Here is a 20942-nt window from a genome sequence, read left to right as displayed (position 1 = left end):
TTCTGACAGCTGATACTCTAGAACAGTGGTCAAAGGATTTGGAATTTGGCTTCCAGTGTGGAGTCCTTTCAGAGCTTTGTCCTTTCGATTCAATTATACGTGTGCCTGTGAGTGTATGTGTATGTGTGTGTGTGTGTGTGTGTGTGTATTACCTCAAGCATCTCGCTGAGTCTTACATCTGTTCTTTGCTATGAGGGGAAGAATGACATGAGCACAGCATCAAATCAAAGGCAAATGAATTAACAGAGCATGTTTAGTGTAATTCGAAACAGCAAGGATGAGCATTTGTGCTGCGCATTGATCAAGTGTCTAAATATATAAATAACTATAAAACGTAGAGAAAGAAAGTTTGAAGTTATAGCATGGAAGCTATGTTGGCAAGTATGCTATTGATATGGTTTTGGTTTTGAACCACAACAGAATAATAATCCCTGCAGTGCTCCAGCGAACAGACCAAAAAAATTTGGCTACTTTCAAGTACCACAGCAGACAGAACTTCTTCTGATCTTATCAATGTGTCTGTAAAGTTTACCAGTGTCTTAATGGTCCTCAATGACTTGAGCAAGCCTGTCAACAGTTGCCGTTTTCTCTGATTGGCCAGAAGACCCAGACTGGCCTCTGTGAATCCCTCTTTTGCCACGCTCAGTTGTCTACACATAAAATAATAGACAGCAGGGAATATATAATATCAATGCAGATGAACATAACTGTGGTTTGCTCACAGTACAACACAGGGAAAAATGTTAATGCTGAACTAATTACTAGTTAATTTATAGTCTATTTCTAGTCTTTCTAAAATCCACACATAAGCAAATATGGTCTTGGTCTTTTTGCAAGTAAAACTCATTTAATTGCAATTTGCATGACTGGACAAATCACTGCCACTAATAATTTAAGTTTTTGATATTTCAGGTTGCACAAAATGGGTATATCAGCATTTCGTACATCCAACACGTCAAAAATTATGCCTTTCTTTACATTTTCAAAGTGATACAGCCAAGCAAAATACATTATTTCTGAAATTTTCAGGACACCATAAGCTGAATAAAAGCATAAGCAAAGATAAACTGCTGGCTGTTTTTGATAGCTACTTTCTCGTAAGGGTTGACATGATAATAATTCATCTCATTAGTGATCATAAATGAGAGTATATGGTAGCGAGGAACAGCTTCTTTGTTGCTCCATGAGGAAACACTTACTATTTTTTAAGATTTTGATTGAATGTACTATTTGAGGAGCTATATTTAAGTTTATAATATGTAATAGAATTCTATTACCTCCTTGCATTAGTGCAAATGACTGCTGCCAACTGCAGGTTGGTCTGCAACGCAGTCACTCTCTCCAGCTCCTGTGAACATAGACCAAGCCAAGTTAGTGGTATCTGCATCTGTAAAAGCCAGAAATGACTCAAAGTTCTGAAAGTGTGGAAAAACTTGGAAATCTCAGACTTCCAATCTGTATTGAGCAGCAAAACTTTGCATGAGCAGCACTCTAATCGCCTATTCATGACATGACATCATCGCATTGTATTTGCATTGTGCCTTGTCTCAGCTGGTTCCCACCCTCTATCTATTATTTTCTCATATTGTATGTGCTCACATTTCAAGTATTTTAATCGAACCTAATTACCATAAGGATGTTCTCAATGACATGCTTTTCCGTTTCTGAAGTCAGACAAGAGAACAACAAGAAATAGTGACTGAAACGTGGTCCATTAAAGCTCCGCATTAGCCAGCAGTCAATGCCAAGCCTTTCCCAAAATGCTGCTATAATCCTGATTTTATATCCAGACAAGCACCATTTTATCGGGTCTTTAACAGCTGTTTAGACTATTATCAGGAGTTAATCACATGCACACTGATGCTTTGAGTGAAATTGGCTCTGACAATCAGACATGGCCTTTGGCGCATAGCTACGTAGGTTTTGAAGTTTTGGCCAAATCCTCCTGACCATTGTTGCTAGCAAAACAGCATGTTTTGACATAAACTTGGAGAACAGAGCCTCTCTGCAATTTACTGATATGTGTCCCTGTGTGCACGACCGGAGAGGGGAGGTTCAGTCATTAGCCAAAGTTCTGCCGATCCCAGCGCCTATTTTCCTATTGGTCAAGTTGTGTCCTCTATTACTGTAATATTGATATGTCAAAATAAAAAAATCTTAAAAAAGAAAAAAAGAAATAAAATACTTTTTACAGCGCTGTGAGTGAGGCATGCTTCTAATAATACCACTTACAGAGAGAATGATTTTATCCACTAAGCACCACTCAGACATTAACAGCAATGCTTCCAGGCACACATCAGATCACTCTTCTGAGATGCATCCTGCTGTGAGCTTTTTATGAAGACAGATATTATAGATGATGTTATTCTGGTACGGTTGGTATCATTTGTGCCAACATGTATTACTCAACTGAACCATTTCAAAAGAAAATTTGAGAAAACCTTCCATTTTCCTTTTTGACTTCAAATATTTAGCTACTCCAGTGACCTCTGAAGAGAACAAACACACCACCAGCCAAAGAAGGGCCAGGAGGCAAATTGCTCCGATGTTACGTTTTTTACTTTTTCTTCTCCTCTGTGTTTTATTTTCATGATCTGCCAGATATCATGCCTGAGTGTGGGATACTGGTCCTTTGATTAGATTTTTTTTGTTTATTTTGCATTCCCTCTCCTCAAAAAAAGGTCTTTATATTTACAGTAGCTGTCTTCCTTATATTGTCAAATATAATTTTTAAACAGGTTGCATTCCTATCAAAGGAAACACTTTCTTATCTGTAACCTTGAAATTGTTTGGCATTTTGGCAAATATGCACATTTTTATGTTAAATGAGAAGATTGCGCCCCTAGAGGCTGCTTTCTTTTTCTTTTCTTCCCCCAGTCAGTTTTTTGCTTTCAACAGGGATATTTTTGCTGGTATCCACCTGCTCGTAGGAAGTAAAGCTAACCAACTGCTGAAAGCATGGCCTTAATCTCCAAAGACCCTACATCCTCATATGAGGGCATTACATTTTGGGTTCTTTTACCTCATTTTGCTTATCTTAGACCTCTGAGCCTCATTCATGGATACATCTTTTTCATCTTGTTTCCAAAGCACATTAAAATAATCAGTGGACAATCAAAATGGCAAACAAGTCCCACCAACATGCAAACCAAATAAAAGCTCAGATCTCAAAGGGTTCATATAACTAACCAATGTATTTGAAACTGAAATAATACTCAAACATCTTTAAGAAATTATCTTTAAAGTCACCAACTTTGAGAGCATTTCTCAAGTGAGTTCAACCGTTTAAATAGATTCTTAATAAGTATATGAAGGTAACATTGTTGCATTTACACTCTCAGATGTGCACTGGTATATGTTCACTTGCTCACTGAGCAACTGGCTGGACTCAACAGGTCCAGCTGAGAAATTATCTGAATCCAGGAGACTGATTCACATGCTGATTCACATGCAGGCACATTTTTATTATAAGCACCATTAACATCTGTAAACTTTTAATATGACTACTTATGAAAATGTCATGGAAGTGATGAACGGTCAGAGGTGTAGAATGAATTGATCAATGAGTGATATAAAGATCATGTTCTCTTCTCTGTCCACCAGAGGTCTGTGCAATTCATCGTCATAATGAAACTCATGATTCATCATCAGGTAATAGTGTGCTCAGCAGTTCTGCATACATGCCATGATGTAATGCAAACACCCACAAGCACACTGTTATGTGTAAGAATCCACGGCAACAAAAAATTCAAAACAGTGTGAATACACACATTTCCAGCTTTCAAAAAGAAACCCACACTTACACATGCTCAGCAGGCTTAGGACTCAGTATGTAGCCTCTGGCTTCAATTTGCAGTTATATCACAGCTTGGAGCATCTATCCTGTCTGTAAACTACAGTTAACCTGACAGACAACAGGCTCAATCAGCTAAGCTTGTGTAAGAGGAGATACAGAAGCTATGTGCACGGTGCATTTGGCCAGGTCAGGTTTTGGTGAATAAAAATGAGATAAGCTGAAAAACACAGTTTGGGGATAAAGTAAAGAAAGGTTAAAAAAAAAACAAAAACAAAACATTTGAGTGCTGCAGATCAGTTTTACTGTATCTGTACAAATGCAAGAAAGGTGAACCTACTTCAGTACAATTAAACTACACAAGTTGACACCTACAATGTTCACAAACACAACTCTAGTGTGGGAAGCGAAGGTCAACAAGGACAAAATGTTAATTCAGAGGGGAGATTTTTTTTCTTCCTGGCCTATTTATTCATATATTCATAGGAGGTCCTTCTTGTGACCCTCCAGCAAATTGACTTTGCACTTGGCTAATGTTACTCATCCAGCCTACACATTAAAACTGTGCTGCTGTTTTGTTTCACACTATAGGGACACACACAATGATTCACACTTGGGTTGACATGTTTTTGCATGCAGCAACTTTAGTACACAGTATAGAAATATACATTTCCACACATAGAAACCACCCGACCACATCAACTGATGACCACTAAGGTTAGACAAATTACCGATCTGTCTTAAAGGAGGCAACAGGGTAACAAAAACAAAGTCACGAACAGTAACTGTGATGAATAAGTGTTTCGAGTGGGAAATAATTGAATACCAGAGCTACCTGGTGGAAATTCATTACAACTTGGTCCCCACACAAGGTGATCTCTCTTTCCTGACACGTCCATAGGTCAGGCAGTTTGGCCCCTGAGTAGTAGATAAGTAGAGGGCAGTTACTTTAAATCAGCCAACCACCTGCTTTATTGATCGAGCAGCTTACCTGGATAACACCTTGAACTCACAGAAATCAATTACACCTGTACATTTTTAAAGGTCAAAGGTAGAGTCAGGTTACAAAGACCACCCTGTGGTTGTCTGCCTCCACCAGCCAGCCAAGTTGCAGGAATAATGGTTCATATTTCCCAAATCAGTTCATATGTAAGTCTGAGTGAATGTTTTTGAAAAATGTGAAGAAATTCCCTTAAGAGATCTTGAGATCTAATATTAAAGAGTCAAATTGTGTTTTATAATGTCATGCTGATGTTGACCACCATTATCAAATTAGTTAATTCTTGAATCCAAGTGAATGTTTTACAGTAGGATGCAATCTCAGGGGAATGAGAATGGGACAGCCTGACAGACAATCCAAAATAATAATGCCTCTAGCCCTGCCTATCGCCAGCAGAGAAACAATGAACAATAAACAATAAACCATGAAGTAAAAGGGTGTAAAAAAAATGTTGCCACCTATAAAATATAAACTGTCAATGAGAAATCATCACTTGTCAGTGTCTGTAATAATGACCGCCATGTAATCTTCCACAAAAGGAGGCCTGATTATCCTTTCCATGTACAACATCAAATGAAGAAGTAGGAACAGTATAGTGCTGAAATAACAATAAGGACAGTCTCAAAGAAGGACTCTATGCCCTGAAAAACTAAATTAAACAAATCTGCAATCTGAGAGACAAGCATCAACTTCATCAGCCTCTCTCAATGTCTACATCTGTTGTAATGTGCTGTGAAATGCTGTCTCTCTTCTCAGTGCAACATTAATGCTGTGGATGTAGAAACCTTGACCCTCTGAACTCCACCGGACATTTGTAGACTGAATGTGGGCTAAGTTGAGTCAGTGAAAAATGCTCCTTTCATCACTGGCAAAATTGACTAATAAGCCCTGCTGTCATTTGCAGAGTTCCAGCGAAGAGTCATAGAGATAATGATCCATTTACTCTTCAGAAACTGACCTTCACATGGCTTAGCGATGGCAATAATATTGCTGCAAGTTCACTACATATCAAATTAATTAGTCAGTCATCTGCTGTGTCTTGCCAGGATTAAATCATCACTGACCAAATACAAACTTGACATACTGTTGCTCACACACATTTTGGCAGATCTATTCACTCCAGGCAAAGAAATTTTTATTTTTATGGCAGTTTAATCCAGTATCAACTCACACAATGTGCACAGACATCTTTAGCTGATTATCTGACTTGGAGAGCTATTTAGCTGGCTTCAGCTGTTGCATTAGCGTCTCGTTTGTGTTGATACCAGAGTTTGTTAACCTCATAAAAAGCAAACAGTAATTTTCCTTCTTCTCTATGTGTCATTGGAAGCTAATTACACATTTTATGATTTTTTTATTTTTTTTATTTTACAAGTTGAAGGTCAGAAAAACTTTCTCTTTCTGAAAGTTGAAGTGCTAAACACAAAGAAAAGAATGCATTATGATACTGAGTTGATTCACTGTGATGAAAATTCAGGTGAAAGAATCATTCCTACTCATCACAATATCAAAGGTGTTCTTGTGTATCTGACCTAAAAGACTGAACAATGGCTTACTTAATATAAATGCATCATGACACATAGTGGTTAATTTCAGTTCTTCGCAACACAGTGCGACCAAATTGATTATCATTCCATTTTCCATATCCATAGATGGAGTGGTGGCTGGAAAAATGAAAAAAAAAAAAACCACAACAACAACAACAACAACAACAAAAATCAACAACAAAACAAACGTTTTATTTGGTTGGGAGTTGACCTTGGGAGCTTACCTTGACATAAGAAGGCTGTTTCTCCAGAATCAGATCTGCCACCTTTTTTGAAACCTACAGAGAGAAAGAGTGTTCCACTGTTAAGACAATAAACAGAATATAAAAAAAAAGTAAACAATGTAAACTTGCTATTGAGGATGGAGCAAGAATAACAATTACTGATGTCTGTATCTGAAGCACAAATACAGCCATAACCTGGTAGAGTGTTCCTCTTTTTTTCAGTTTCATTTCATTAAATGCCATTCTCAGTACTGATGCTTGGTTTTTTTCAGAAAATCCTCTGTTGTCTCAGCTCCTATTGTTTTCAGATGTTCTCTTCGTGCCTTTTACCGATTTGAGTCACAGTTAAATTGAAGGTGAAGCTGTAATTATTTAAAAAGCATCTGCCCTGTTTATGTCACAAAGCACAGTATAAAGCCAGGTCATCATTTAGATCCCCCGCTCTTGGTGTTGCTCTTACTGGAGAAGAAAAAATTAATGAAATGTAGTCTTACCCACAGTGAAGGACTATAGGTTACCTCCCTCTAATGGCCCTCACCCAATTCTTATACACTTTTAGAAAAGGTTGTGCAGGTTTTTTCTTTTCTTACGCCCCCAAAACTATTAAACCGTATTATTAAGGATTTGCCATTGCACTTCTATAAAGCTGTTAAACCTAAAGGTAACAAAGGTTGAGTCAATGTTCATTGTACAAGTCTTTCTTTTAACTGGCTCCTACATTTCCCATAATGTAAGTCAAGGTGTGCAAAATTAGAAGCCAGTCGTTTCTATTTAATTTTACAGCCTTGAAAGCTTCACTGAAACAGTAACATTAAACATCATCAGGGTTGACAAAGCTCATCAAGACTCATACAGGATATTGTACAAATGTTTTTACAGACTGAGTCAGAGCAACTACAACTATAACCCCATATTAAACACATTGCTGCATGCCCCTTTAAAGCAACACCCCCGTGTTAAAAACTGATTTGAAAATTTTTAAATTATTATGATGCTCCTAAATATAAAAAACACAAACAATCAAGCAGGAAATGTGACTAAACTCTTTGTCTCTCACACACAGTGATTCCTCTTTCTTCCATTATCATTACAGTGGAACTATTTTCCAACACACGCACACAGCAAGAGTAGCGTCACAACATTAATGTGAGTTTATTAAAAGTTTCAAGTAGGTGTTCATATCTGCTTTTATGCAGCAAAAAAAATAAGGGGGAGCAGGGATGAAATTTCAATGTGTGTTTAGTAGCTGCATGACAGCCAAACGGAGACCTAAACAGATGTGGAATGTGGCTTCGCTGAAACTGTTCATTCCACTGAGTTTGAGTGCATATGAACATTTGAATGTCATAACAGGCACAATGAGAAATTATTCGGTAGTTGGAAGACGCACAAGAAACTGGACATGGAGAAGATGAGGAAAACACAGAATACTGCCAAAGATGGACCAAAAACAATTCTGTCTCAAAATAGCATAATTCACAACTTGTTGGCAATCTACTGACTTTAACACATAATACAGAACTTTTTAGGGTTGAAAGAATCTAAGTATACAATAAAATCCAAACTTTGAGCAACTCAAACCTCCTACATGAGTCACAAAGCCATAGTCATTATTTCCCAGCTCTCAGCACGTACACAAATGGAGGCTAATTGTGCAGTAACTGGGTGTGGAAAGTAGGCAGAGTGCATGTGATTCTCAGCAGATGGAGTATATGGAGCCCAAAACTAGTAACTGATAATGAACAATCATCCACTCAAAAAAACAAAACAAAACCACGAGTTCATTTTTTCCTGTAGAGACATCAATGTGCCAAAGGGGGGGGGAAGAAGAGGACAAGACAAATGTCTAATGCAAATAACACACAGTGCATATATAAATATTTATATACCCATTAGAAAGAAGAAGCTTGAATGGATTGAACATACTGAAAATGTTTGTGCAGTCTCTGGCAAGATGGCTATTCACTTTAGATATATATGCATGAGGATTATTATAAATGTGTCTGAATAAGAACATGTCTAGTTCTTGAAGCAGTTTACTGAGATGTATGAAAGAGTTAGAATTAGAGCTAAATTAACAAACACTAATTCGGGAAAAATCATCTAGCAGCATAGAAAAAATGAGAGTCAGCCTAAGACTGAGACTGAATACACTGAAAAAGGAGTGTTTCCACTTGAAATGCACTGCTCCTTCACTCCTACAGGAAGACAATAACATTTCATTTCAAAGATTTGATGTTTCTCATGTGGAGTCATATTTTGTCAGAATGACCATTAAATGGCCTGTTGAGGCACGTCCCTATTTGGAAAATTACCAATGCACGCCTGCTTTGAGGCCATGTCACTTTTTCATCCAAGAATGTGATCGCTCATGCTCTATTCCCACAGCACACAAATAAACATTATCTTAAACTTTCTCTTCACAGCGGCGGACCATTTCAGCCTGATTTGAATACAGGGAGGAATTTGGCATTCAGCCGGGTTTTAGGGAAAGGTTGCATAATCATTCCTAACTTTTAAAAAACTGAGCAGAGGGAGAGAATTCATGAATGCTGCGAGGGGCATAGCCACTGCTAGCTTTCAAGTTTCATTAAAATTTGAGTACACTCATCCACACTATTAACATTTGCTTCCTCCAACATCTCTGCAGCCTACATTCATACTGTACAAGGAAAGTCACTTTTAGACAGACGGGAACTGAAATGTAAAATATCGTGGCATTGCTCTTGAGCTGTTCCAAAAAAAATATGTCAGCAAGTACTTTATAAATTCTGAGATTTAAAGGTTAAATGTTAAATGATTAAAGCTACAGTAGGGTTTCTGCTGCAGATACATAAATACAGCTTTGAAAAGCCCTCAGAATGTGACATACACATTTGCATCCACATTAATTTAGGTGTCCTAACATTTATGCATTGACAGGGGATTTATGAAAGCCACACACACTCAAACCATCTCTGAACTCAAACGTTTTTCCAATAGGTTGAAGTCTCACAGAGGCAATTAGCCCATGGATGAGCCTTTGCAAGTGAGTGTCAAAAATGCCAGTTAATCTTGAATGCTGTGGCAGAGAAACAGGGCAGTTCTCAATGTAAATACTGCTACAAGCCTGTTTTTTCCGACACAGGAGAGGATGCAGGAAGAGTGAAGGGAAGAAAGCTCCCAAGTTAAACTTAAACATGCACACACACACCTTTGTCGAACTGCTTTACAGTTTAACTAATGCTGTCACTGAAACATGTAGAGGCCAATGTGCAGGGCCTCAAACAGGAGATCATCTCATTTTGGAGCTACTTCAGAAAGCTGACAATTTTCCTGAGCTGAGTGACACAGATTGGCTTTGTGATTTAGCTTTTGCTGTGGACATACTGACACACATGAATGAGCTGAACGTGAAGCTACCCTGAAACGCTGCCCGCAGGAGTTACAGTTGGAATTAATTGATCTCCAGTGTGACACCGTCTTAAAAGAGAAGTTCAACTCTCTTAAACTGGACGAGTGATGAACACCTCAGATCTGTTCTGCATTCCCACCCCTGTGCTATGAGGAAAGGCCATCACAGGGCAGCCTTATGGAAAGAAAGCACTATTATTTCTCAAGGGCTTCACTCAGTTTCACAGAGAAGCCTCAGCTGTACATTTATACGTGTTAGTACAAAGGAAGTGAAGTAAGAATGTGTTTAGTTACCAACCTGCAGGATACCAGCCACAAGATGGTGGTGTAACAACACCTGTATGAAATAAAAATTTGAAAAATCCAATTCTGAAGATTTGAAATTAAAATTACACCCTATTAGCTCCACTGTGTCATTTTTGAAGCATAAACAAACACTCCACTGAATACTGAACTAAACCCAAGCAAATATATTTTTTGTAGCTAGAGTATACAGTGGAGTGAAGGATGTAAAAAGCAACCTAACTGATTGCAGAAGAAAGACAACCATGAGGGAGTAATTCCACTTTGTTTAACAAACTGCCATACATTTTACCAGGTAAAGTGTTTGGCAGGATGCTCTGTCTTTCAATCTGCTGTGTCTTGGTGAGAGGTGGGCAATAGTGATATAATGGGGTATGGTAAAAATTAAAAGAATTTAATTGCATAGATCATATGTGTAATGTCCATTTTCTGGCTATTACTCTGAAAGTGCCCAAGAAATGTTAGGAGCCACTTTGGAAAAAATTTCAAAGTTGTTTATTTATTTATTTATTGATTGATTGATTGTAATTTTCCTATTTGATATGTGTATATATACTGGTTACAGCTATTGCATGCATAGTTTTTCTCTTCTTGTGTTGTGTTGAATTAATATTCCAAAGCATTTTTTACTGGGTAGATTTTATTAATTATTACATTTGACTTTACTACTTACCCATGATTTCTGGTTTTAAAATCGCTTTTTTCCCCTCCTATAATATTGGATTGCATCAAATGTAAAGATTTTAATTCATAATATACTACTGCAATTGCAAGGCTCAGAGTTTTCATAACTTGAAAAACATAATGTTAATTTGAAAAAAAGATCGGCAGGATTTAATCTTAAAAAATAAATATGAATAAGACTTACACATAAGACATTTTAGTGAAGCCTCAGGGTAATGAGGTAGATAAACAGATAGCGTTTGCTCATCTAGACTATATAGAGGTTTGAAGCAATGATAAGCATGCTGCGAAACATGGCCGTGGATTTTCTGCCTCATAGCACATACCAATTACCATAGCCATTCCCATGAGGTTTCTGCAGGCTCACAGCCAGAGAGGGAGGGAGAGGCAGGGAGAGGGTAGTGTGGGAGCACATTTGCTCACTCTTAGGCTTCATTAACTTATGGGTCTCACCATGCCACAGGCCACAAAGTCTGGAGTATCCTTTCATCTGGGCCAAAGGATGTTTCTGAGGGAAATTGCCAACGGACAAAAGAAGGGTTGTGGGGACGAGGCATAAAGGGAATAGAAGTGGCAAAGAGCTGGGGGATTGAAGGAAAGTGTGTCAGAGTAGAGACACCTGTCAGGATGGAGGCAAGTGAAATTCAGGGATTAAGGGAGCAGAAGTTGTGTGTTGGGTGTGTGGGTGGAATGGGGTGGGAGGGCTATCATGCCATCAGTGTCCATGTACAAACCAGGTCCGAATCAGTCACCAATTGTTAAGTGTAAACCTGTGTCATCTGAGCAGTTGTCAGTATGGACTTTGGGATACTCAATCTACTCTGATTCAAATGAAATTATAGCTCTCTTAAAATTAGTATTAGTTAATAAAAATGTATGAGAATGTAATTTTGAGCACTTAGTCCAAATGTATAAATAAATTGCCAAGGTATGAAATGCAGAAATCAATCAGTGTTCATAATCAAGTATAAAGATTCTATTCACAATAAATCATGAACAGTGATCAACACAGTGTGCTGGCTTATTACAACCTGAACGAAGTGTTACATTTTAATTAATTACAGATTGTAAACATCTCAATGAAAACTAAGTTAGGAGTCAGGAGCACAGGAAAAAGCTGCTAAAAGGGTATTAAGTTTGAATTTTCAGTTAACAAATCCAGTATACAGTATATGTCACTAATAAACTAAATCAAAAAGTTATTATGCTGATTTTTACATATATGTGTTAGAAATTAACATGAAATACACTGACCAAATGTCTCAACTGATAGACCTGTGTGTGTGTGTGTGTGTGTGTGTGTGTGAAAGAAGAGAGAGAGAGTGATACATACTGCTGACTGTTGTCTCTTCAGCTTGTCTCTATACTCCTCCAGCTCCTGCAGATTCAGCTCAGGTGGGAGTTTCTAAAATTATAAACACAGAAACACCTTATTATCATTGTTTGCATAATCTCACATCTAAACAGCTGCATGTTGCGGCAGTCAGCCTTTCACTGCCATAAATGGGCTTCCTAAGAGTGTGTCGGACAGAATCTACAGCGAAATCCAAGTTGTGACACTCAAGGGTACAACAGAGATTTAATTTATCTTAAATTAGCTAATCTTCATTCCTGAGCATCTTAATATTTGAAGGATATCCCATGACACATTTCAAGGAGCAAGCTGAAGTTGGTTTCCCTGTGTGACTATAGATAGCTCTTTCGCCATTTGAAAAGAAAAAAAGAAAAACAAACAGATTTTTCTCAATAAATGCACTTTGCCTGATCAGAAATCAACTGAGACGAAAAGGAAAAGACTGTAAACAGCAAACAAATTCTGCTAGGAAAAGGAGCTATTATAAAGCCATGGCCCAAAGGATGATAGGTAATTACTTTCCCCTTGACTGAGAGTCTCATTTCAGATGGTGTACCAATACCAAGATAAATCTAATGAGATTTCACACCCTTCTTCTGTTGAGCGGATACAATCCATCAATCCAGAAGTCAATGGTATGCATGGAACTGAGCAGAAGTGTAAGAGACAGCAGCTCAGGTGGGACAGAGATTTAGCTCTGCCAATCAGATTAGGTTCAAAGCACAGGGAAACATATTCATTCACATTAGAAATGCAATACTGCTGTTATCAGAATTACTGAAAAGTGGCGGGTGAACTGGAAGTACTGCTACACTGAGGGGGCGGATTTTACAGGTGAGCGGTGCTCATTCAGTCAATAACAGAAGCACTTGCTCCTCCATACAGTTAGAGTCTGACCTCTAGTTCATGCTGCACCATGTCGAAAGAGTCATTAGAGAAGTAGACCTCCTCGATGCTGTTGATGATCTCCTGCTCTGCCTGGGGGTCGATGGGCTGCTCCCTCAGCTCCCGCAGCTCCTCCTGACAGGACACAAGTTGGACCAGAACAAAAACAAAAGAAATAATGTGAAAAGTGAGCATGTCAAAAAGTTCCAGACAGACTGAGTCCCAAATAAACTAAAAAAAAAAAATTCCAAAATAGAATTTTATATGTTACCAATTAATGAAACAACAATGCAATTGAAAATTCTAGAAAAATACTAGAAATAGAGAACTAAGATAAAGCAGAAACAAAGAAAAGAACCTTAAAGGAGGTGTATAGGATTAAAGGAAGTAGAGGTAAGGGGGAGGTTAAGGTCAAAGCCAGCAGTGAAGGACAGAGTGAGGCGAGACAGAACAAATGAGTTGGAGAAGAAAGAACAAGACAGGAGAAAGAAGTAGACAAGAAAACAATAACCGTGAGGTTTGGGAAAAGTAGGTGGCTTGTTTCACTGGGCAGCTGTGAGGGGAGGTTAGAGGTTACAGGCATCCCTCTGAGAAAAATTTGATGTTAATTTTAGCAGAGATTTCCCCTTAAAGCATCTCTGAGACTCACTCAAGTTTTTGATTATTGAACATATTGTGCATCCATCAAAGCTCATTGCTGCAATGAGTCTAGATGGAGGGTTTTAAAGTCATACCCTCTTTCTAACCACTGTAATGAGTAGAGCTATTGTCACAACAGACTAACAAAATGGTGCTCATTCACCAATTTAACAGAAGAGGAGAGGGACGGGATATTTTGTAGAGCAAAGCACACTGGGCTTCGGTGTAGTCCATCGGACTGATGACCGTCAGTTCAGCACCTTCATTTCACTCCACTCACCATAAATGTCAACCTCATGGTGGCATTAGAGGAAAAAGGGGCAACAAAGTCATTGGGATTTATTACTATGTAAACGTGGCTGTGCGTACCACATCACTAGCATAGCTAAAATTTTAGCATTATACTCCAGTATTATATCCCACATAAAGACTGCAGCTTGTGCTTGTTGGCTTCACTTTATACTGTGTGAGAAATCTCTTATCAAAGTCAAAGCTGGGTCCAACTTCTTGCTTGTGTGAGATCATTACTTTGAGGCAGCACACTGGAACAGCGCTAAAAATAAACCAGAGGGCTTGGGAAGCAGGTGAACCAAGATGGATGGGGAATTACGGGATAAATGCAATCTATACACCTCGATAAATATGCAAGCTGTCAAATGAGAATATAAAAAGCTCTACATATTAACACATAAAGATCTCACAAGATAGAAAACATTTGATTTAAAAAAATAAAAACATTTCACACCTGCCAAGGCACAAAATATTCTCCCAGCTGCTATCACCATAACTGAATCTGCTTCTGTGGGTGAGAGTGGCTCTTACAAAGTGATGTTTGTATGAGGCAAGGATGCTAAGAGTCATTTTTATGTCTGCAGTGAAATCTAACTTCATTTAATTCAACTCCACAACCAAAATCCCTTTTAATACGACATTCATCATTTGTACACAGCACTTGGAGTGTGAAAATTAAGCATTAGGTATTCAAGTGTGTTTAACTGTATGTGCGTACATGTATTTGTGCAGTACACAGATGTTCAGGAAAGTGTGAGTGTTGCTGTAGAGTCAGGTAAAGAAATGAGCAGGACCCCTGGGGGATTTAAGTGGGTGAGTGTGTGAAATTGGAAAGGAGGGGTCGAGGTAGGAGGAGGGAAATCACGGTCTGCCATCAAAAGGGTGGGCGGGAGATCAGCTCAAATGAGAAGCAAAGCAAAAAGGGAAGGGTGGGGGCTGAGGAGGATGACTCATTGCAAGCAAAAGTTAGAGCAGTGAGATAAAACCAGAGGAATGTGCAAGACAAAAGACAGTGATATCCTCAGGTGAAGCTTCGCCAGTGCAGTTTGCGTAATTCATCTCCCTTATGTCAGTCTCTCTCTTTTCCCACCTTCTGCCTCAGACTCCCACCTGCAGTGACGTGCAGTAGTCTCAATTTCTTTAAGTAAATGACTCATTGAGGGTTCCTCGGGTTAAATCATTCCCAGCGCACATGAAGCCCAACATCAGCTGCTCTGAGGCTTTGATCAAATTTCACTTTGAAAGATGAAGGACAAACAAACCACCCATCATCCCTCTACACCAAATGATCAAGTTTTCATCCCATAGTGGAAGTTAAAAGTCTGTTTGCATCCAAAGTGCAGGAGGTTTAACAAGCCTTATCAAAGAAGCAAAGCACATATTCATCCGGAGTGCTCGCTGAATGTGGAAAATTGAGAGCAGGACAAAGGTTCTCAACAACTTGGGATTCTGATAAAATAAAAGAATGAATAAACAAAAGGAGGCTCATGGAAAATCCTGCGAGACACAAAGTAGAAAGTTGTGGAGAGTAAGACAAGGGCCAATAATTTGGAATATGCAATCACTCATTAGATGAGCAAATCTAAACCTTCTAACTCATCAGTGATGAATTTGTATGTGAGCCCAACTGAGTGTATATCCTCGTCTGTTTCAAAACAAGCATTTATCACGGCCGTCCTCTGGGAGATCCAGACAAAATGACAGCCAATAGCAATATCCATGCTTCAACGCTGCTGTCAGCTGTCGGGTTAACAGATAACAATGTTGAATTCTCACTTGGAAGTATGTGATTACTATACCTTTATTTCAGCCCATGTCTGAGACAAAAGCGAGGGTGCCCTGTATCTCTGCTGTCATGCTGTTGATTCTATTAGAGGGGTGTATAATCAATGCTGTGGAAGCAAATTAGCTCAACAAATAAATTTAGAGGATAAATTACATCAATGACAAAAGTGAACTGTCAAACTCTGTTCCATTCCCTCTCTTTAGATACATATTTCACATGGAGCCACTCAGCCAATAACATGAGTCCTAAAAATTTGGGAAATAATATAATATTGAGCAGGGTGTGCACTAACGAATGTTTTTTAATGAATAGGGTATTTCTACTTCACAATCAAAAAAAGCAGAATGAACAAACAGATTGTGACCCCTGCTGGTGAAAAAAGGTAATTGCAAAACCTGCAGGACCCTACTGTGTGGTTATAAGAGGCAAAATCCAGGCAAATTAAAGCCTCTAAAAGCAAGTAACTGCTCTGACAGTTTCAAAGTTCAATGAAGAAATATTATATTAATATTAAATATTAATATAAATATTAAATAAATAATCAAGGTTTAATTCAATTACATAAATAACTGCGTTTTTCTACTTATCACCTAGTTCAACTAAACATTTCAGCTTTTCTTATTTTTCTGAAAAGAAAATGATTTTGTACATACTTGAATTGGAAAAGAAAAACTGAAATCTACAGTTTACTTAAAGACAGTATTAAATAATTTACCACACAAAATGGCTGTTCCATATAATTTTGTAATGATGGGCACCATCAAAGGCCTCATAGGCTGGAAGAGGTTAAGAGAGCTGACACACAACACCCACACAGAAAATCTGGACTCCAAACAGCTTTGAACATAGAATTGGAAAGGGGAAAATGGTTGGTTAGTTTGTTTGTTTGTTTTTTGTGTGAACCCACAAAGCAGCTTATACCTTCTCAGGAACCAAGGGAGATTAACAAAAGCAGCAAAACATCAAAGTGGTCCCAAATAGGTCAAAGCCAATTGGAGTCATTTCAATGAAAAAGTTCATTTGAAAAATGTGCCAAGGCTTTGATTTATTTCAAGGTTGAAGCATGAATTATCTTGGGATTTATACATGAAATTATAAAAATCTCTAACCCATCTCTTGCCTAAGTTTTCTTTTTTTAATAGCATTTCTGCAGATAATATCACACAGAAATCTTGAATAAGGTTGAACTTTTATGAAATAAAAAGTTCTGATCCCTGGTAAAGGGAAACTCAGAAGCATCAGGTGGACAAGGAGGATCGCATCACCCAACAACATGAAAAACCTCAAACATACAGCAACACAACAATTTACAACAAATAACAATCAGACAGTACACACTGAGTTTGGTTCAGCAAGGTCGGTTGTTGAGTGGCAACTGTTATGAAGATTAGGCTTTTCTTGAATCTGAAGTCCTGTACCAGTGTCCTGAGAGAAGTGGGCTGTGCGATTGGTTGGGTGGGTGTGTGATGTCCTGCTCAGTTGAAGTGCGATGCATGTGATGGACCTGTTATCCAGCTCAGTGAGAATGGTTGTGAGGAGACTGATGATCTTAGCAGCAGTGTTGGTGACACGTGTGAGTTTGGACCAGTTAGTGACAAAAAGCGCACAAAAACCAGTCAAATATCTGTGAAATCGGCCACTTTGGTAGCAACTAAGTCAATATTATCAATTATTATACAGAATTACACATTCTAACAGTTTATCAACTTCTCTATTCACCCAAACAAGGCAAAGAGGCAAATTAAAGGAGAAGTTGCCTTCATAACTTGTTTTGGTGGAGATTTGACTGATGTCTCAAATTCCAATTCAAAGGAAACTGTAAAAGTTAACAAGCTACCATGAATCATCTTTTACAACAAAATTTGTGAAGTTACCAATAACTCAACAATTGTGCCAGAAAGTCAGGAGTTGCACCCTTTTAACTGTGAATATCTGCTGCCTCTTGCACAATAGTAAATTTAATATTTCCTAGTTCCTGATAGTTTTCAATTAAAACATTTTGAATATTTTCTGCTATTATATAACAATTCATCTGTTAATTGAAAAAAAAAAGGTTATATTAGATTAATTAATAATATGAATTTAGTTCTCGTTGCCACTGAAAGCCTGACCTTTGTGGGTCCTATCTCATATTTGTGAAAGTTGAAAAAGCCCGGCAGCAAAGTAAATAAAGTAAAGGCTAAGTGTTTTCAAGTAATACACCCTGTGTTTCAGTTCAGCATGAAAAAGGTAAGTGTTTACAGTGTACACTGGAGAGTGAACACATGGCTGCTCCAGAGCAGTAGGTGTTGCATAGAACTCTCAAGCCCATACTAGTACATCTAAACTGGCCAAACTGGCCAATGATTTGGTCTTACTGCACAATTCTGCTTCACAAACTAACCCAACCCTAACCCATATCACAAACTGAACAAATCAGACATGATAAGATGTATATTATTTTTGTGACATGACTCAAGAATAACAAATTGTGAATATTAATTAGGCCTAAAACACAAAAGGGTGTTTAATTACTGCATATCCAGTTTGGCCACATCGACCGATACCATTCCCAAGGCCAGGGGGAGACATGTATTCTATGAAAAGACAAATCTTTCCCAAGGCACACCCTCCTGCTTTCATTCAGACTCTAATTACACTTGGAAGGTAAATGACTGCTGAGCATACCCGAGCTTCATCTGTGCCTTTGAGCATCATTCTACAACAGCAGTTCTAGCAAGACAATGATATAACCCAATCAGACCATTATTGTTACAGGTTATTGTGTTTTGTCATCACCGGCTCTTTTGAGCCTGTATATAAGCTCTAGCCCTACTTTTGACTGAAAAACATTGTTATGTATGACCTTTTCAAATGAGACAACCTTGAGACAAAGCAGTGTTTATCACACTGCTTTGTCCTATTCTGTTCACACAAAAATAGGACAGTTGAAAAACAACAGCTCAAGAGAAACGTATCAAAATGAACAACTTCATCTTTTGCAATGCACAATGAACTGGCAAAAAGCACTTCCTTATAATCTGATAGCGTTATTTCAACTGCTCTAGCACGGATTCAAATATAATATATATAGTAAGCGTTAGACTAATCTCGGGTGAAAGGAGAGGACCTTGGAAAGAGAAAAATGCAACATTGGATTGACTCACCTTGGATTATATCACTAGGCACTGAACACCTTTCAGTCCACTACTCAGCCAAATTGATAGGTCATCACTATAAGCTAAAGTCAAAGCAAAATAAGCAACCAACAGTGCCATGAGTTGTAAAACAACTAAGTGACAATAAATTATATAGACCCATTCTATTGCTTAGCTCAGTTTGATCTTGACAAATTGAATTTATACAAGTGGATAATGACAAATTCTTCCAGCAACTATGCATGACGGATTACATTTGGCTTCCATGGGACAATGTTTAAGTACTCTTACAGCAGACCATCTTTCACACTGTTGGTTTCAAGACTAATGTGAAGTGTGTCCTTAAGTGATATAAATGACCACCGTCAAACTTTACTCGACTTTCTGAGAAAAACAGGAGGTGCAATGGAGCAAATTCAAATCGCATGAAGCAATTCAGAATACAATACAATGCATAGTGGACAAAACCCTTAGACATAATTTACATAAAACACCTGGTTCAGACTACCCAAAGACTGTCGTGACTCAACTGACTAAAGGGCTGCCACTTCACTGAGCTTCTTTAAATTGCATGTATTGTGAAGTTAACAAAAATAGTTAATTTGTACAAGACTAAAATTCAGTGTTTGAGCTGACCAATCATTTATTAGTGTCGAGTGCGAACGATTAAACAGTTAGACAACTCTGACCTTCCTACGTGAAGAAAGCAGTTACATGTAAAACAATATAAAACTGCCATCAACTGCTAGAGACACAGGATTAGCTATATTATAGTGCAGTCAAGTCAGGATTCATGCAACACCCAGCGCAGCTCAGGTTTTATCATCAGGTTTACCTTGCTGGGGATCCTCAGGTTCTCCACAGGACTGAGGTCTGCCATGCTCTCCTGGGGGCTTTTCAGACCCTGTCAAAAGCACACTTACTGTTAAAACCCCCAAAGCCCAGCACAATACAGCATACGACAAAAAGTGGAAGCGGTAGTCAGATTTCTGAAGCTGATATCTGATACAGTACTGTAACTGGCCGCCCAGCTACCGCTACCGCTAAAGCTACAGCTACAGCTACAGCGCTAAGCCCGGCTGTTGTGCTTGTTGTTTAATGGTTAAACTCCTAAAACCAGGCTGGGGGTACAATTAGCATGAATTTTGTTTACGTGAGGGCAGCAGGACTCAGCCGTGTTGTGTTCGGCCATAAAGTGTGTGTTCCTCCGGTTGGAGGTGTCGCTTCATTGAGCCACAGGACGAGCTGTCAAATTAGCCGCCGAGCTAAGCTAGCTGTTGTGCTAGCTGACCCGGAGATGTCAGACAGCAGCGGCCGACAGCTCGCCGGCCTGCTTTGCTCACCTGCCGGGCCATGAGAGACTTTATCTTCTGCATCCTCAATCCGACCCGGGTCAGTGGACAAAACACACCAATAAAGTCAAGGTTTGTTTTTGTTGTCAGCGATGTGCTTCCATCACTACGAGTGGGAAGCCATAGTTGAGCGTCACGTGACTAGGACGGCGGCGAGCTGAATATTTGCAAGGGCTCCTGGGAAATGTATTTAATCGTTTATGTAAATTGGCTTTTAGGCCTGAAAATCTGTGGTTAGAAACATGGAAAATGCTTTCCTAATTTAGAAGTTAATTGAACATGAGTTGTTTTCAATCCACAATTTGATATTTTTTATATGTATATTCAAACGTGGTATAAATTATGAGTACAGTGATAGAGGTGCTACTGTCCACCACTGGATGGTGGTAACTTCACATCACAGAATATAAATGGAATAGAGTGTAATGTTAGACACAATAATGGTCAAACTAGTCTGCTGCATCAGCCGAGATATTTTGAAATATCACAGTAAGAAAATGGAAATGTCTCACTTTCACTGAGAGTCCTGTTATTGCTCATGCTGGGTTGTTGTC

The 20942-nt window shown here is 38.5% G+C and overlaps 1 protein-coding gene across 3 annotated transcripts in view; it reads right to left on the bottom strand.

Moving 5' to 3' along the window:
* The window catches only part of vps50 (VPS50 subunit of EARP/GARPII complex), a 73154-nt gene extending 52632 nt beyond the window's left edge, over positions 1 to 20522 (bottom strand). For all 3 annotated transcript variants that reach the window (XM_029514139.1, XM_029514137.1, XM_029514138.1), the window contains exons 1-8: positions 20380 to 20522; positions 19872 to 19940; positions 13196 to 13318; positions 12278 to 12349; positions 6565 to 6618; positions 1278 to 1348; positions 533 to 650; positions 153 to 188 (exon numbers count right to left, since the gene is read on the bottom strand). In XM_029514139.1, coding sequence (XP_029369999.1) covers positions 153 to 188; positions 533 to 650; positions 1278 to 1348; positions 6565 to 6618; positions 12278 to 12349; positions 13196 to 13318; positions 19872 to 19940; positions 20380 to 20412 — 576 coding nt within the window. In that variant the 5' untranslated portion in view covers positions 20413 to 20522. The remainder of the gene's footprint in view (positions 1 to 152; positions 189 to 532; positions 651 to 1277; positions 1349 to 6564; positions 6619 to 12277; positions 12350 to 13195; positions 13319 to 19871; positions 19941 to 20379) is intronic.
* Between the last annotated feature and the right edge of the window lie 420 nt (positions 20523 to 20942).

This window comes from Echeneis naucrates, chromosome 11 (genome assembly GCF_900963305.1).
Source record: "Echeneis naucrates chromosome 11, fEcheNa1.1, whole genome shotgun sequence".
NCBI classification, from domain to species: domain Eukaryota; kingdom Metazoa; phylum Chordata; class Actinopteri; order Carangiformes; family Echeneidae; genus Echeneis; species Echeneis naucrates.
This window is presented reverse-complemented; position numbering and strand designations above follow the sequence as displayed.